Source organism: Anopheles darlingi, chromosome 2, assembly GCF_943734745.1.
Source record: "Anopheles darlingi chromosome 2, idAnoDarlMG_H_01, whole genome shotgun sequence".
In the NCBI taxonomy this organism is placed as follows: domain Eukaryota; kingdom Metazoa; phylum Arthropoda; class Insecta; order Diptera; family Culicidae; genus Anopheles; species Anopheles darlingi.
The window spans coordinates 59,707,770-59,722,782 of NC_064874.1; the positions used below are offsets into that span (position 1 = coordinate 59,707,770).

Here is a 15,013-nt window from a genome sequence, read left to right on the forward strand (position 1 = left end):
ATGAACTTTGAAAATCGTTGGTTTGAAGAAAACCGCTTCAAAGTAACAAGCGTGATTTGTTTTTACAAACCAATATCGTTATCAGTTTTACTTCCGATTATGCCAAACATTTTGCACAATATTCTTGAGTGGCATTAGCATTCATGAAAAACCGTAAAAAAACAAATAAGATTACCAAAAATCTACACCCAAGCACGCACACCTGGCGTCGGTGAGTTCATCGAAAGCGAAACCACCGGCCGACCAAGTCCGAAAGCCCGGAAACTGGAACCAACAACCCCCGGGCCGGGGGGCGGGGAGGTGTTTGTTTGCCCAACGGGCGTTTGATCGATGTTTCGATCAACCTTGATCGGATGCGTCACCCGAACGCACCCGGTGTCCGCACCGTGTTTGACGTATTGATCATCACGCGAGCACTGAGCCTCGGGCTCAGACAGACACAAACAGATTTCGGTAAAGAACCTACCTTCTAGATGCCTTTTGTGTGCGTTATTGGCGGTGCCGCGCCAATCCGCTCGTTGTTCCCACATCGCGAGCATAAATATTCATCGACACGACATTGGACTGGGTTGGGTGTGAGTGTAGGTGGGAGGGTGAGCAACTACCATCGCCCCAACAGTCGGCAAATACCATTAACAGGTTCTTGGCGTGAAGCAAAACGGGGTGTGGGAACACAGAACGCCAACCGGCCGCTTCCTCCTTTATCTCGTGGAATGTCAGCTCATCTCCTTCTCTCTCTCTCATTCTCTCCCTCCATTCTCCTTCTTTGCAGAGCTGCAACTCGCAAACCGAACAGTGCTGCCGGATTCGACCGACACCGGCCACGCGCTGCCCGGACGATAGCTACGTATGCGTGGCCGCCAGCTTATGCAACAACGGGCTGCTGAACTTCGACGCACAGAATGCCATCTCCACCCGACAACCGGTAAGTACCGGTGGCTACGCACACGGCGTGTGCCACCACACGCCACGGCGCATGCCGCTTGCTGCAACAACAACAACAGCATCTGCAATCGTCCAAGTCCAAGTCCAGCCAGGTCCAACGCCTGTCTTCCGCTGTCTTACTTAATCGCTTTGCATCGAGGACCCAAGCCAATCATTTGGAAACGACGCGCGACGCGACGAGACGCGACGCGACGAGACGCGACGCGACGCGACGGCCTTGCCCGGTCACATACCCACCCGCCGGGCGATGCCAGAAGTCCCGGGGGAGGGACTCGTTTCCTTCGCCTTTTACTTTCCATTTTGTTCGGTGACCGTGCGTTCGTCTGCATCCTGTCCTGTCTCGCGCCTTCCTCTACATCCTGGCAGCTCCCCGAAAAAACAAACCAGATCGAGTACCAGACGCAGACACTCGTCGGATGGGCAGACCGCGTATTGCGTAATGGCCGCGATCGGTCGGTCGGTCCTTCGCGGAGTCCTGTCAATGTCAGCTCGAGAGATATCGACAGGTCCCCGATACCGGGACCGGGTCCCCTGGGAGTGCATAAGTGCTGCAAGCTGCTTCGTAACGTTCCTGCGTTCCGTGGTCGAGGTGTCCTCCGATGCGTTGTAGGGATCGGAATTACGTAAACCGTCCAGCCAGCCAGCCAGCCACGATCAGTCTGTTCCGGTTGTCTGGATCTCTCCCTCTGTGGACCGGGGAATCATCCTCGCAAGCCACGAGACCCGCTAGCGATGACGTCAAAAGTGATCGCGCCGTGCGATGGCGTAATCGTACGGATCGTTCGCGTGCGCGCGAATTCCGGCACCGCTAGCGCGCGCGCGCCACAGGGTAAACACAGGGAATCGTGGCCACGGGGCCATTGCGTTGGCGCACACGCCAAACCCTCTAACGCACGCCACACCACACCAGACCGCCAGTGTTGTCTTAACCTTGACTTTCGACGGCATCTGATCACCGCGCGTGTGTGTGTGTGTGTGTGTGTGTGTTTTGCGTGCGTGTGGCCTGGCTCGTTAGAGGTATTTCGCATTCCCCGCTCTCTCCCTCTCTCTGTGTGTCTCTTGCAACCCATCTATTCCTTCCTCTGCGCGTACACGCACCATCATCATCATCATCATCACCATCATCGAGGAAGTAAATAATGTGTCGCGAGCAGATGATCTGGCCACCGATCGGCAGATGCCGATCGGTAGATTGGTGGCTGGCGGCAGGTAAATGCCAAGGAACGGCCGATGACACACAGTAGTAGTCATAGTAAAGGTGGTAGTGGCTGGCGAAATCTATCCTCTGGCGCGCTCTGTCTATCATTAGTGGCGCATTTAGAGGCCATAATTTGCTTTTAAGTGCCTGCTGCTGGGGTCGGAGTGGCCCAGCAAGCGATCGCGATGCGCGATCCGATCGATTCCGACCGGGCTTCTTTTTCTCTCTCTCTCACCTTCCCTTCACCCCCTTTTTTCCGTTTTGGGCCGCAGAGCGCGAGTGCGTAAATGCCAAATGCGGGGTGTCAAAGGTGACAAATGTAGCTGCCACTCTCCTTCCACTTCTTCTTCTTTTGTTTGTCCTTCTTCTTCTTCGCCTTCGGAGTGGCTGCGAATGTTTTGATTAATTTCGAATCCTCCCCTCCCGGCGATGACGGTGGAGACTGCGAGCGAGTGCGCCCCGCGAGTCCTGAAGGTGATTATAGGCGATTAGGAGTCGATTATTACCCCCGTTCCACCACCTCCCTCTTCCTGGGGGTGGTGTCACATATGACCACGACACGTCCAAGGATGCCGCTAGGTCGCGATCGCGGTCTTGAGGCCGAGCGACTGCGCGATGGTGATGCGGTTGGCTTTTTGGCCATTTTATCGCCCAACTTTATGGCCACTTTGGAGGGAAGGAGTGGAGAGGTGCTAGTGTGGTACCATGTGCTTTGACCTAAATTCCAATCAAGAGGGAGGTGCTCGGTTGTGGTGGTGGTGGTGGTGGTGTTGTTGGTGATTGCGCAATGGTCACCGAGCGATCGAGCTAGGAGCTTGACCGAGGAGACGCCATCGTGTCCATGTTGCGGTGAAAAGAACTTTCCTGCGGTTTCCTGCGAATTCGGGCCACCTAAAAGAGAGGGAACCAGACAGGCGACAGGGAAATGATAAATGCAACCGAAACTTCGATGTTGTTCAGTCCCAACCTACTACGATACGATGTGGAACCGGTGGAGAAAAGGAACCACAAATGAGGAACCACACACCGGAGCGACCGGAGCCGATCGAATTCGGTTTCGGTGAAAAATTGAATCGTCACTCGCGTATCGCCACCGCCCGATCTGCAATGCGATCTGGTTCGGTTCGGGTTTTTTTTTGTTTTTGTTTTGCTTGCCGATCGCCGTCACCACCACACGACGCACACACCAGACCAGAAGAGATGAAAATGGAGACGACGATCGATCGAATCGATCGATCGGTTGGATGTCGTTGTCGTCGTCGCCGTTGTGATCTTGGTTACGGGCGAGGATACACACAGGGTGACCAGGACATGCGCATTGTTCCACTTCATTAAGTTGTAATTGATGAAAATTAAGCAAAAACTCACTCGAACGTAGGCAGCAGTACCGTGCACTGGTAGCAGAAGAAGAAGGAGATAGAGAGAGCGAGAGAGAGAGTGAATTCAAGTTTGGCCCGAGGTGCAATGTGGGGGCTGGTAGCCGGTAATGAGCATAATTAAGCGTTGTTTTTGGTTGCCTCCCTCCTGGAGGCCAGGGGGGACAGACAAGTTGAAAGATCTCGTGCGATTTCACTTGATGGTGATCGCCATTTGTCATGCCCGTCGGCCCTGGCTCTGGCGTGGAATGAGGAAGGAAGAGAACGAAATGGTTCCGTTGTTGGTGCAACAGAAGCAGCCTCGTGCTGGTGTAGGAGTGTTGATGCGTCATCTATTGTGTTCAATAGTTGCATGCCTCGAGGCACTTGTGGCAGTCAAGTTCAAGATCATTTCAATTCGCCATTTGCGAATGCGCTTTCTCTTTTGCTTCTGCGACCAAAACAGTAATTCGATTATAATGCGTATCCGAAGGCTACGGAGCGCATTTCTGTGTCGATTACGAACGGTTTTTGTGCTTGCGGGCACTTTATTTGGCTTTTGCAACAGCCTACCTCGAGTATGAACCGGCTTGGCCGGCATTGACAGGCACTGAACGCGACGCATTTGACCCGATGACCACGAATCCACGATCCCAGCCCGCAGTAGGTCCCCGCGGGTCACAGACACTCTTCTCGCAATTAAGCAATCGTCACATCTCACAGAGGGGATCGAAAGAAAGAGAGAGAGAGAGAGAGAGAGAGAGAGAGAGAGAGAGAGAGAGAGAGAGAGAAAGAGATTGGCTGATCCATCTGATCCCAGCGATCCCACTTCACTACACCTTGGCCACAGCCACATCGCAATCCGTGGCGCAGTTGCACAATATTCCCCGTACACTCTCTCTCTGGCGCTGCAAGAGGCAATATGCAAGTGTCACAGTGGAGGAGTAACGACAGGGCCGCGATCCTCACTGATCGAAGCAACTGCAGGATCCTCCATCTGCATCTGGACGGGCGCGCGCGACCTACTCCCACTGAAAACTAAGAAATTAAGAAAAATGAAACAAAACGACGCGTCTGGACGAGAGATGCACACCGATCGATCGCGCAAGTCGCAAGTCGAAGTGTGCGGCGCCATCACCATGGTAGCGAGTAAAAGTTGTGGCTCCGGCTACGATGATGATTTGCATCTTCCAAGTTATTGACATCTGCACCAAACGCAGCACGAGAGAGCGCGGAATGGGCATGTAGAATGACGTAAAAGGCTGATGAGGACGCGTTCCTCGCGTTGCGAAAACCTCTCTGCTGACTCCAGCGATTGGCGACTGTTGCTGCTGCTGCTGCTGATGCTGCTAATGGCGATTAGGTTCTGCGAGCTCGCATCGAGGACAGTTACACAACCTTCACGGCGAGCAGGAATAATCGTGTCACCCTGTGGATGCGCCGAATGACGTTACCGAAACGTTACACTCCTCTGCCAAATGCGGATATCTCGGTGCTCGGGTGGTGGTGGTGGTGGTTCCGCATTTTAATTACTGTCGAACACGCCAATCACATCATCATCACGCTCACAGTTAGAACCGTTTTGAACCCGGATTTACAGGTCCGGCAGCTCGTTAGCAGTTCGCATTGCAGTAGCCGCGTCGTCGAACTGCATTCGTCAGTCAGCGTCCGGAACGGACTTGTAGGCGACGACGATGACGGCGACGACGATGATGGTCGACCATAAACCACCACGGCAAAGCATCTTATCTCACCGTCAGCATCGCCACCAATTCTCGATCACGCTTCAATCAATCCGATTATGGTGCCGCCACCGGCGCTTCCTGTCGTAAAACGCCGTTACGCGTCGTTCGCCGTTCACCGAGTAGGCTGTGACGGTTGCTACTGGACGACGTTTGGATGAAGTCAGCGTTCTCCTTCTCGTTTTCAGCGGTCATCGTTCGACGCTAGATCGAAGACGAGCGTTGTGTACCATATCCGCGTAGGTAAACACAAAGAACCAGAACGGCAAAACAACGACAGCGAAACGATGACTGGAGCACTCTTGAACCCCCTCGTTTGACCACCTTGGGGGTCCGATTTCGGTTGCTTTCCGATTCCGCAAGATCCGGGTTCGTGGTCAGGGCGCCTCGTTTAAGTCTGCGTCAGCGGACATCTTATTTAGATCGGTATTCTCTAAGCGCACGACCTGATCGGCTGATCGCGCCGAGCTGTCGATGGCCCGGTCCCGGTGATGAAAAATGGTTTTTGAGCTTTCCGCTGATCGAAATGATCCTCATGGTGTGGTGTTGGCGCCGCGCGCACCATTGCATAATGGGCGCTCGCCGTGTGTGTGTGTGTGTGTGTGTGATGAATCTATCAAGCCCCGAGGTGAAGGCAGGAGAAGCACTGACCGACTGTGAAGCACTGTCCAATGGGACATCGATTTGGTGCTGATCGACCGACAGCGTCACCGATATCGGGCACACGATCACTTCACGATTCGGTTTTGCGGCATTCAGGCGCGGTATAAACATTTATAAAAGTGAATCGGCTGCTGGGGGAGGGGGGGGGGATTTTTGGATCGGAGGACACGCTCCTGTTGCAGACGCCCGTTTGCTTCGCGATGAAAGCACATTTTTTGATGGGGTTTGATCAAATTATGCAAATGACCAACTAACGGCTAATTATAATCGATTACGCGATCGTAGCCCACCAGACCGAGGGACCACTGGGATCGGCCGTTCACTCCCACCTCCCTTGTGGTCCCCTTGTGGTTTCTTTTGTTTTTTTGTTTTTTTTGGTGTCGGGCGACCACGAAAGGACCGCCGTCGAAACCGTTTGACCGAATTCCGGTGCGTTCGGCATCTGCGGTTTTATGATCCATGTCTTTAAGCATAAGCAAATCAGCAACAACACCAACAACAACAACAAAAGAAGGGAAAAAGCGTGGAATCCAAGACAATAAAGTCCGAGTGTCCCGAAAAAAAATGCGAAATGAAATTGGATTCTCTTGGAGTGGTGCGATCGGATTGTTGCGGACAGCGCGCGCCCATTCGGCCATCCTGCAGCTTGCGTATTGCGTTGCATAAGGGGCGCCCCCTCGTCGGGCCACGCTCTGGCCGAAGGTCTGTCATTAATCAAAACTTCCCATGATAACCGCGAAACCGAAACCGGAGCGGTTGGTTTGGTTGCAATTGATGATTGCGCGGCCACAATTGGAATTACTGGACCTGGACTGATCCACGCATTGTTTCCACGATCCACTGATCGCTTCCTGAGTGCGAGAGCGACCGGAGCGCAGGGCTTCACTCACCAGTTCGGTTTTATCGATCGAAATCAAGCTCCGGATTGGCGATCCTACCGGTCGTCCAGTTGTTGGTGGGAAACGAAGCCGCAATCGGCGATCATCGTTTCGAAGAATTCGCCGGCAACCACCCAACGAACACAATCGATCGTGCATTAGGAATTAGGATTGTTTGTAGCCGCTGTTCCCTCAACCAAACAGCCATAATTATCTGGATAAATGCTCTCTTCTCGCTACCTTCTCTCTGTCCACATTCCAGCGCGGGTTGATGGCATCAGGGGTTTGTGATTCCAATTTGACACCCTGCGACCTTTCTGCGATTGTGCGCGTGCCGATGCCGCACCGACATTGTTGCATCGTTTGAAGATGAGCTCGAATTCAGCGGATTGATCGTAAGGTGCACACTCACGTCGTCTTCGTCGATCGTCGATCGTCGATCGTACAGTAATTTCTAGCTTCGCGAGCGCGAGTTCGATCGCACGTAATTGATTGATGATGATCACACGGATCTAGCTAGCGCAAGTCGGCTGTTCGATTCTAATCAGTTAATTAAATACACACGCCCTACACACACACACACACACACACACGGCCCCCCAGACAATGCGCAGGTCGTTGCGTCGCGACGTGATTGTGACGTGCGGCGATCCGCAAAGCGAATTTCCCGCGCTCGATTCAGGCAGAAGCCTGGGAAAAATGGAAAAGGCCCTATGAGAGGCCCCTTTGTTTGCCCTCTCGACTCGACTCGACTCGACTCGAACTTCACACCGAACGATGAACGATGAGAGGTTGTTGAGAATGACACAAACGCGGCGCTAGCTAGAGGTAACTAATTTTTTCCTCCCAAGGTCGGTCCACTGGGCCAGGTGAGGTGAGATCCGGAGACGGTCCGGTCCACGGTGTGGTCAAGTGGGTCATCATTAGTAGCGTATCATTCGGCATTTCTTTGATTGGCACAAGGTGATGGGTGATGGGGGACCGGAAACTCCCGGCTGGCGTGACATTGACCAGCAACCGACCGGCAACGGTGGCAACGGAACAGGAGGAAGGAGGCGACCTGCTGAGCGCCGATCGTGCGAGCATAATCGAGCGCTGATCGTCGATCAAATTTACGAGCTAATAAGCAGCAGCAGCAGCAGCATTTGGCGATGAGCATGAACTTGTTCTTGAATCACCAATCAAGCCAATAAGCCAGCGCCGAATGAATATTCAACAGTCCGGGGCCACTATGTCCTATTGGTCAAGAGGGGGGACTCTGCGTGCGTGTGTGCCCGTGTCTGTGAGCGCGAGGCATTCAAATTCAAATGTCTACGATCCTCAAGATTTACCCCTTCGATCGCCTTCTCGTCAAGAGAATAAATATCAATTGCTGCTCGAGTGTCCCATTCTTACGCAAAGCAGCAGAAGGAGCAGTTCCCTTACCTTTTTCGTGCCCTTCTGACCACCCGAGGTACAAGAAAAGAGCGATTGGAAGTTTACTCACCGCACAATGATCGTTGACAATGATCTTATGCTCAAAGAGGGAGGGAGAGAGAGAGAGAGAGGGCTAACTGTCCAACAATTTGTCTTTCCAATTCACACTTTCCGGGTATTCCGGGGTAGTGGATCCACCAAAAAACCTGGGTTGCTGCCTGGGTTGCTGCTGAACTGATCAGCAAAACACTTCACGGTTTGACGTGAAACGTAAACTTCCTCCCAACCGCACCGGAACGCGTGGCCATTTCGTGTGCGTCAAGTGTCCGTTTGTCCGGACCATTCGTTTGACAAACACTCTCGGCGCACGGTGCTGGGGTGCAGCGCTGACGTACAGCGCTCAACGGTCTGACCTTTTCTAAGGCCACTTTTCTAAGAACGCAGCCCCTCGCAGCACCGGTAGTACGTTCCCCGGTGATGTGCGCCAAAGTTCAAGAGATTAATTAATATCATCAGCAGCAGCGTTGCGGGAAAGTAAGGTCAGATGAACGGTTTTGAACCTACGAGTGCGGCTTGGATTCCCGGGATTCGACCTGGTTCCGAGTACGGCACGGTCATCATGGCCAGTTACGTTTCGTGAACGGTTTTAATTGTTTTGGCACGGTTTCTAAGACGAACCATGGCGACGACGATGATGACTTTGCAGGTCGATCTGTCAAGCCACCCCGGGTTGGAACCGGTTTATGAAGACGAAGCCACGATTAGAGAGTGTCGGCCACTCTCGGACACTAGGACTCCTGACATTCTGGCTCAGGTTAGGCTCAGACGTCAGGCGTGGCGTGGTCAGCGAAAAGTGTGCCGGTGACAAATCCTCGCATATTCGCGCTGACAGCCGACCACTCGACCAGCGCCATTACCACTCATATTAAGGGTAAACTAATATCGTACATCGTGGGGCTAGGGACCGGGGCCTGAATGTCATCCAACCAGGCCGAAGAAGAAGAGGAGAAGCTTGCAGACACGCTTCGACGGTGCTTCGAACTCCTTTTCACGCCTCAACGAATCAACCGAAGCTGCGTAAGCTCGCTGCTCATTTAATATTCCGCCAACGCGCACACGGACGTGGAGTGTTTGGTTGTTGTGTCTAACAAGGTTAAATCGGTTACTACCGACGGCGACGACGACGACAACGACGACGACGATGTGATCAGGGTGAATGGCAACATGTCAACTCCCCACGCATAAATCGGGATCGCGGGATCGCTTCCGACGCGATGGCTTTTATTGCTTCATTCCGGCAAGGGGTGAGCGATTAATGAGTCACGATGATCGGGCAGTCAATTAGGAAGCGGAATTTGGCACCATTATGCAACGATGTTACCGATTTAGATCATCTGCATCCCGATCTGCAAGTTGCGTGCAAGTTTTTGGACAGCCGGAAAGTAAACATTTAGCACATTTAGCTGAAGCGTTTGGTAATGTGTATGTGTGTGTGTTTTGCAATTGTTTCGGAGTGACCGCTGTGAGCAAATAGCCACTCGCCACTAGAAAATGTGTGGCGAAATGGCGTACATGTACTCGTGAGGAGCGCAAACATCTCACGTCATCTTACGTCATCTAGAGCGCACCACGAAGGTCGTAGCTGTCACCGTGGCGTCCCGGGAAATGATGACCTTTGCCTGATGACGGTGGTAGTGCCGGTCCCTTCCTCATTCATCGATCTTCGATTGCAATTTGCCGTTTTGCTCCATATTGACAGGGACAACGGCGTGCGAAGGAAAGAAAGGGATCGCTAGTATAAATTGCAGCGCGTTATGTCAATATGTTTTTAGTGAGCCCACGGATCAGCACCACCACCACCATCAACAGCACTAGGGGGTAATTGTTTTTATTTTCGGTTTCGCTTTTGTTCCCGCTTCCTGCCAGGTTCCTGGGACACGGAAAGGCCGGTGGATGAAGTACAATTTCACGAAAGATCGAGTCCCATAATTTACTGGGCGCCCAGGAAAGCAACTATAGTGAGCCTGACATGGCATGCGGAACAACCTTATCAATGTCCTCTCTGTGGTGGTTGGATGAGCCCTGAGGCCTTGCAGCCAGGCTCAGTCTATCCCTCTCTCCCTCTCTTCTGACCAATTGGTCCTGCCGCAGGTGACACTTGACCGCGCACGAAGAATGCGGTTCTCTGTTATGGACAATCGGCTGCGGTTCGGTTCGTTTCGTTTCACTTTCCAGCTCGTTCCAGTATTGGAGCTCTTGAGGAGCTTGAAACCGGTTAAAAAGGCAAACCCCCCCCCCCAGCTGCAGACACTGCAACACAACAGGTGATTGCAGTGGCTTTTTCGATCTTCGAACCCTTCGTTCACTCTTCTCTACCGCGCTCGTTTCTTTTTGGGGGGACCCAAATTTACTTCTGGGTTTCGACTTCCTTGACTCCTGGCCACCTTCCTACTCCAGGCCTTCACGCTGCATCCTTGCTCCTTGAGAAGAATGGGGCAGGAGAGACTGGTTATGGTCTGCCGGTTTTTGCTGCGAGTGAGGTTTGCTGCGGCTCCCGGCGGCTGATATGTTATCAGCTCGTGACAAACGATGGGCTGGGAGGAGGGGAATGTTACGCAATGTCGTCTGTAACCGCGTTCGACATAACCATTTTCACGGCGATGCGAAAAAAATCAGGCGCCTCCATCTTTGTGCACCATCAACGAGATGACGTTTGACGATGAACGCGCAGTAGGCTCGTCGTATTTTTTTTTGACGTTTGTTTTGCATGGCGCTAAATGCTAATTGCAATAACCAGTACCTGCCACGGTACAGCAAGGTCACTTGACCGTTTTTGGTAAAAGAAGAAGAAGAAGAAGAAGAAGAAGACGGAGAAGAAATCTAAATTCCACCCCAAAAAAAAAAAGTTGCCAACCTCCAGGAGGCAGCCTTGCCGGTAGGAGGTTGTTTGTCCATGCGCCAAAACCGGAAAGCTTATGGACGGGCACGGCGCGTCAACGGCGCGATAAAACGTGGAATGTGGTCTTCGGCTGATGGTGATGATGATGATGATGGTGATGATGACGATGATGACAGCATCTCACCTGCAAGGTCTTGGCCTAGACAAGGTCGGCATTGGTAAAACATTAACCGCCATCCACTAAAACAACCGCAAAAGCACACGACGCAACCCCCCTTAGTCATGATGATGATGATGATGATGGGTGGTTAGGTGATTTATGGTTGACCCTCACCACCAGTCTCCCCTCCCCCCTGCGGGATACGGTGTCTAGTCTGCACGAAGGCGCAAGGCGATGCACCGTACGCGCTCTAAGGTTGAGCTCTAAGTGAAGCTCGTCTACCGACCACCGACCGAGGGGAGAAGTCATAAAGCAGAAGGTAATGGTTGCAGTCGAGAGTTCGCGAAGAAGCAACTGCTCATCCGCGGCCGGATCACTGGCGACGGTGGATTAGGATAGGAACGGTACGCCACGACGCCACGAGAGATTCATGTAGCTTGTTTTTTTTTTTTATGTTTCGCTGTTTATGTTTCGCTGTTTTATGCCTCTGCCTTCCTCTGCCGAATGGTGGTCGTTATTTGCAACACGTTGTTGCTTCTCCTTGGAGCATGCGCTGAGATGCGCAGACAGGGCCACCCTTGACGGCGCGTTGACCATCCTTCGCTGTTCCGATCAGTCACCAGGTCAGCGAGATCAAACACGTAAGACCGCCACTGACCGGCTCTCTCTGCGTTTATGGTTGTTTGGCAGAAACAGACAAACAGAAAACCTTCTTTGGCGTGTGTTTGGCGTCCTCGTGGCCAATGTCCGGCCGTTCCGGTCGTTCGAAACACGGACGACCAACTCCAACGAAGTGAAGCGAATCGGAATCAGCGGCCATATTGCTCCGCTGCATCGTGTCCCGTCTCCGGTCAATCATAATTCTCCTTTTCCTATAGAGTGGTTGTCGAAGGGCTTCATGAATTCTGCTTCCAACTTCGTGACGTCGCGTCAGTAGACATTTGTTTACGGTGACCACAAACGTAACGATGTCAATGGCGCAGACAGTGGCACTACCGTTTACCTGGGACGGACGGATCCGTCCAGGTGTGTGGCGTTCATTCGGTGGATCGCGGCCTGATCATGGCGGACGCGCAATCTCGTCGTAGATCGAATCGCAAAATTCCCGATTGGGCGGTGGCTGGACGTCAAACACCGTGGAACGTTTCATGTTTCCATACGACCGGAGCGGTGGTGGTTCTACCCGGACCCGGATCTGTCCAAACATGGTTTCGGGTGCCACATTTCGTTCCGTCCGCGCTTGACGAGTTTCAGGTGGCCAGATGCTGGCCCCAGCAGCGCCTAGAATGCGAACCCGTTTTGTTTTGGTCGTAGCAGGAGGAGGAGCATTCGGGCAGCAGTTTTTTTCGGGATTTTTATGCGTCAGTAGGGCCGAATGCCCATCATAGCTTACCCTCCCTACCCCTCGACCAGCTGGTTCCTTTATGTGGTAATAAATGATTCCAATTAGCATACGATTTGCATACGATCAGTGAAGAGTGAAAGATGGCGGCAAAACGTCCTGACGATGAAGGGGGGGAGGGGGAGGGCTTGTTATTATCGCCAACGCGGATGTATCTCGCGGAGAGGTTTTTCCCTCCATCTACTACCGGCAGGGAGGTCTACCGGCAGAGGGAGAGAGCGAGACGGAAAGGGAAGAGGTTGGATTCCAATCCGTGAAGTTTTTTGGGGAAGTCACTCTCTAGTCACTCTAGAAGTCGGAATTCGGAATTCGGAAAGATGATGTGATGTGGCGGTACCAGCAAGCAAGCACACGACTCCGCCACATACACACACACGCACATAATTTGGACAACAAGGCTTAAATATTGGCCAAGCACCCTCCCAAATCCCATTCCAGCGTTCGTCGCGCATCACAGGATGGGGCCCAGATCGCCTCACCATCCTACCTCATCATCACCATCTTCAGCAGACAGCAGGACAAATGTTTGGTGACACTACAATTTGTTGAACAATTTGTCTCGACAAACATTGACACACCAGCAGTAGCACCAGCAGCAGCAGCAGCTACCGGGAGTGCGACCTGGACCGGGGCGGGCCCCGGAAATTCACGCAAAACGACGTGACGCGTGTACGATCACTCCGTCCGATCGTGCTAATCATTCCCGCCTCGCGGAGCGCGCATCATCATCAAGCTCTTCGGCTATGCCACTTGAAAAGGGGTCAACAGTATGCCCTCCCTCGCCGCAGGATGACACCGCTTCTCTGTCCGCGGCCCCCCTTTTTAAAGCGCGGTGGCACTTTAGCGGATCGCTCTCGCTGATCACTTTCTGGTGTATTCTGCGGACATATTGTTGTTTTTTTTCGCTTTTTTTTGCGGCGAAAATGCGGTCCGGCCTCCAGCCTCGACAGGATTATGTAAAAAACGAGCATAACTGTTGCTGCTGCTGCTGCTACTCGCGAGTGGTGCGCACTGGAACACAGCATGAAGCACGGTACGATCGAGGCCGAATGTTTTGGGCTTCTTCCTTCTTCATGCGCGCGGCGTGTAATCCGCCACCAGACCGGCGAACCAGACCGGTGACCAGACGACCGATTTCGATTATGTGGGTCCGCGACGACTCCACGGACCGACCGACGGTTCGGGCCCCTGCCGCTGCTGCTGCTGCTGCTGCTGCTGCCTACATCCGGGATTGGTCCGGTTTTGTTCCCAAAAATGTTTTTGGGAGTCATCCAACTGCACGTTCGAGGGCAGAGTGAGAGAGAGAGAGAGAGAGAGAGAGAGAGAGAGAGAGAGAGAGAAAGAGAGAAAGAGAGGGTACGTGTCACACACACACACACACACGGAGCGCGGAGTAACCGGCTCCCCGGCAAGGACCCCGTTGTCGAGTCGAGTCTGTGGTGTGTGTGTGTGTGTGTGTGTGGAGGAACGATTACGAAATGATAGTTGATAAGCGGTGACGGTGACAGGCGGCGTAGGGAAGCCGCCGCCACCGTATCCTCGTGCCCTGATCCTCGGCCGTGCTTTGTGCAAATCGTAGCCCCCCCCCCCCCCCCCCCCCCAGGGGATTGTTTCCTCCCTTTGATTTGCAAATTGTTGTTGTCACGTTGTGCCAGTTTCGTGGTTTTGACATTTCGCCCCATCGCAGCCATCGCAGTAGTAGCTGCTGCCCTTTTTCCTGCCAGCTGCAAGTGTCACCACCATCATCACCACCGTCTCGTTAGTGCACTCAAGATGGTGGATTAAGCGGCGGCTCCGGGGAACTGCGGCGCCTAATTTGAAATGATATTTGGCGAGCTACTGCGTTACTCTCGCGGGGGGCCTCGGATTGCAGCAGAAAAGAGCATCATCATCTCCGCCGGGCGACCATCATTATCATCATCGCCGCGCGGTGTCCGCGGTGTGTAAAGCTGGTAGCGATTAATTATGCAGCCCGGCCAGATGGGTCCGTTCGTTCGTTCGCTCAGCTTGTATCCTTCTCGGTTGCTAGATGCGCGTTGCGTTGCTAATCTCGTCGCGGAGATTAGTGTGTTTCCCCATTTTTGGTGCGCCAGACCTGGTGCTGGTGAGGTTAGGTTTACAGACACTCTCGTGCGCGACCATAAAACTTGACATCTTCGACGAGCTTCAACGAGGTTGGTTGGTTGGTGCGCCCGGGCCAACGATTCTGGCCGGTTGAAGGTTGGCGAAGATTAATGGAAAAAAGATTCTGCTTCTGCACCGCGAGATGATCGATGAAGGCGGCTGGACGTTTGCTGGATGCTTGGATGAACTTTGGTTGCGCTTTGGGACCTCGCTCTGACGTAACGTGACGGT

At 53.1% G+C, this 15,013-nt stretch overlaps 1 protein-coding gene across 2 annotated transcripts in view; it reads left to right on the plus strand.

Annotated features, from left to right (window-relative positions):
* Positions 1–15,013, plus strand: part of LOC125949907 (inactive serine protease scarface) — a 29,653-nt gene that overhangs the window by 11,898 nt on the left and 2,742 nt on the right. For both annotated transcript variants that reach the window (XM_049677385.1, XM_049677386.1), the window contains exon 4: positions 773–925. In XM_049677385.1, the coding sequence (XP_049533342.1) occupies positions 773–925 (153 nt within the window). The remainder of the gene's footprint in view (positions 1–772; positions 926–15,013) is intronic.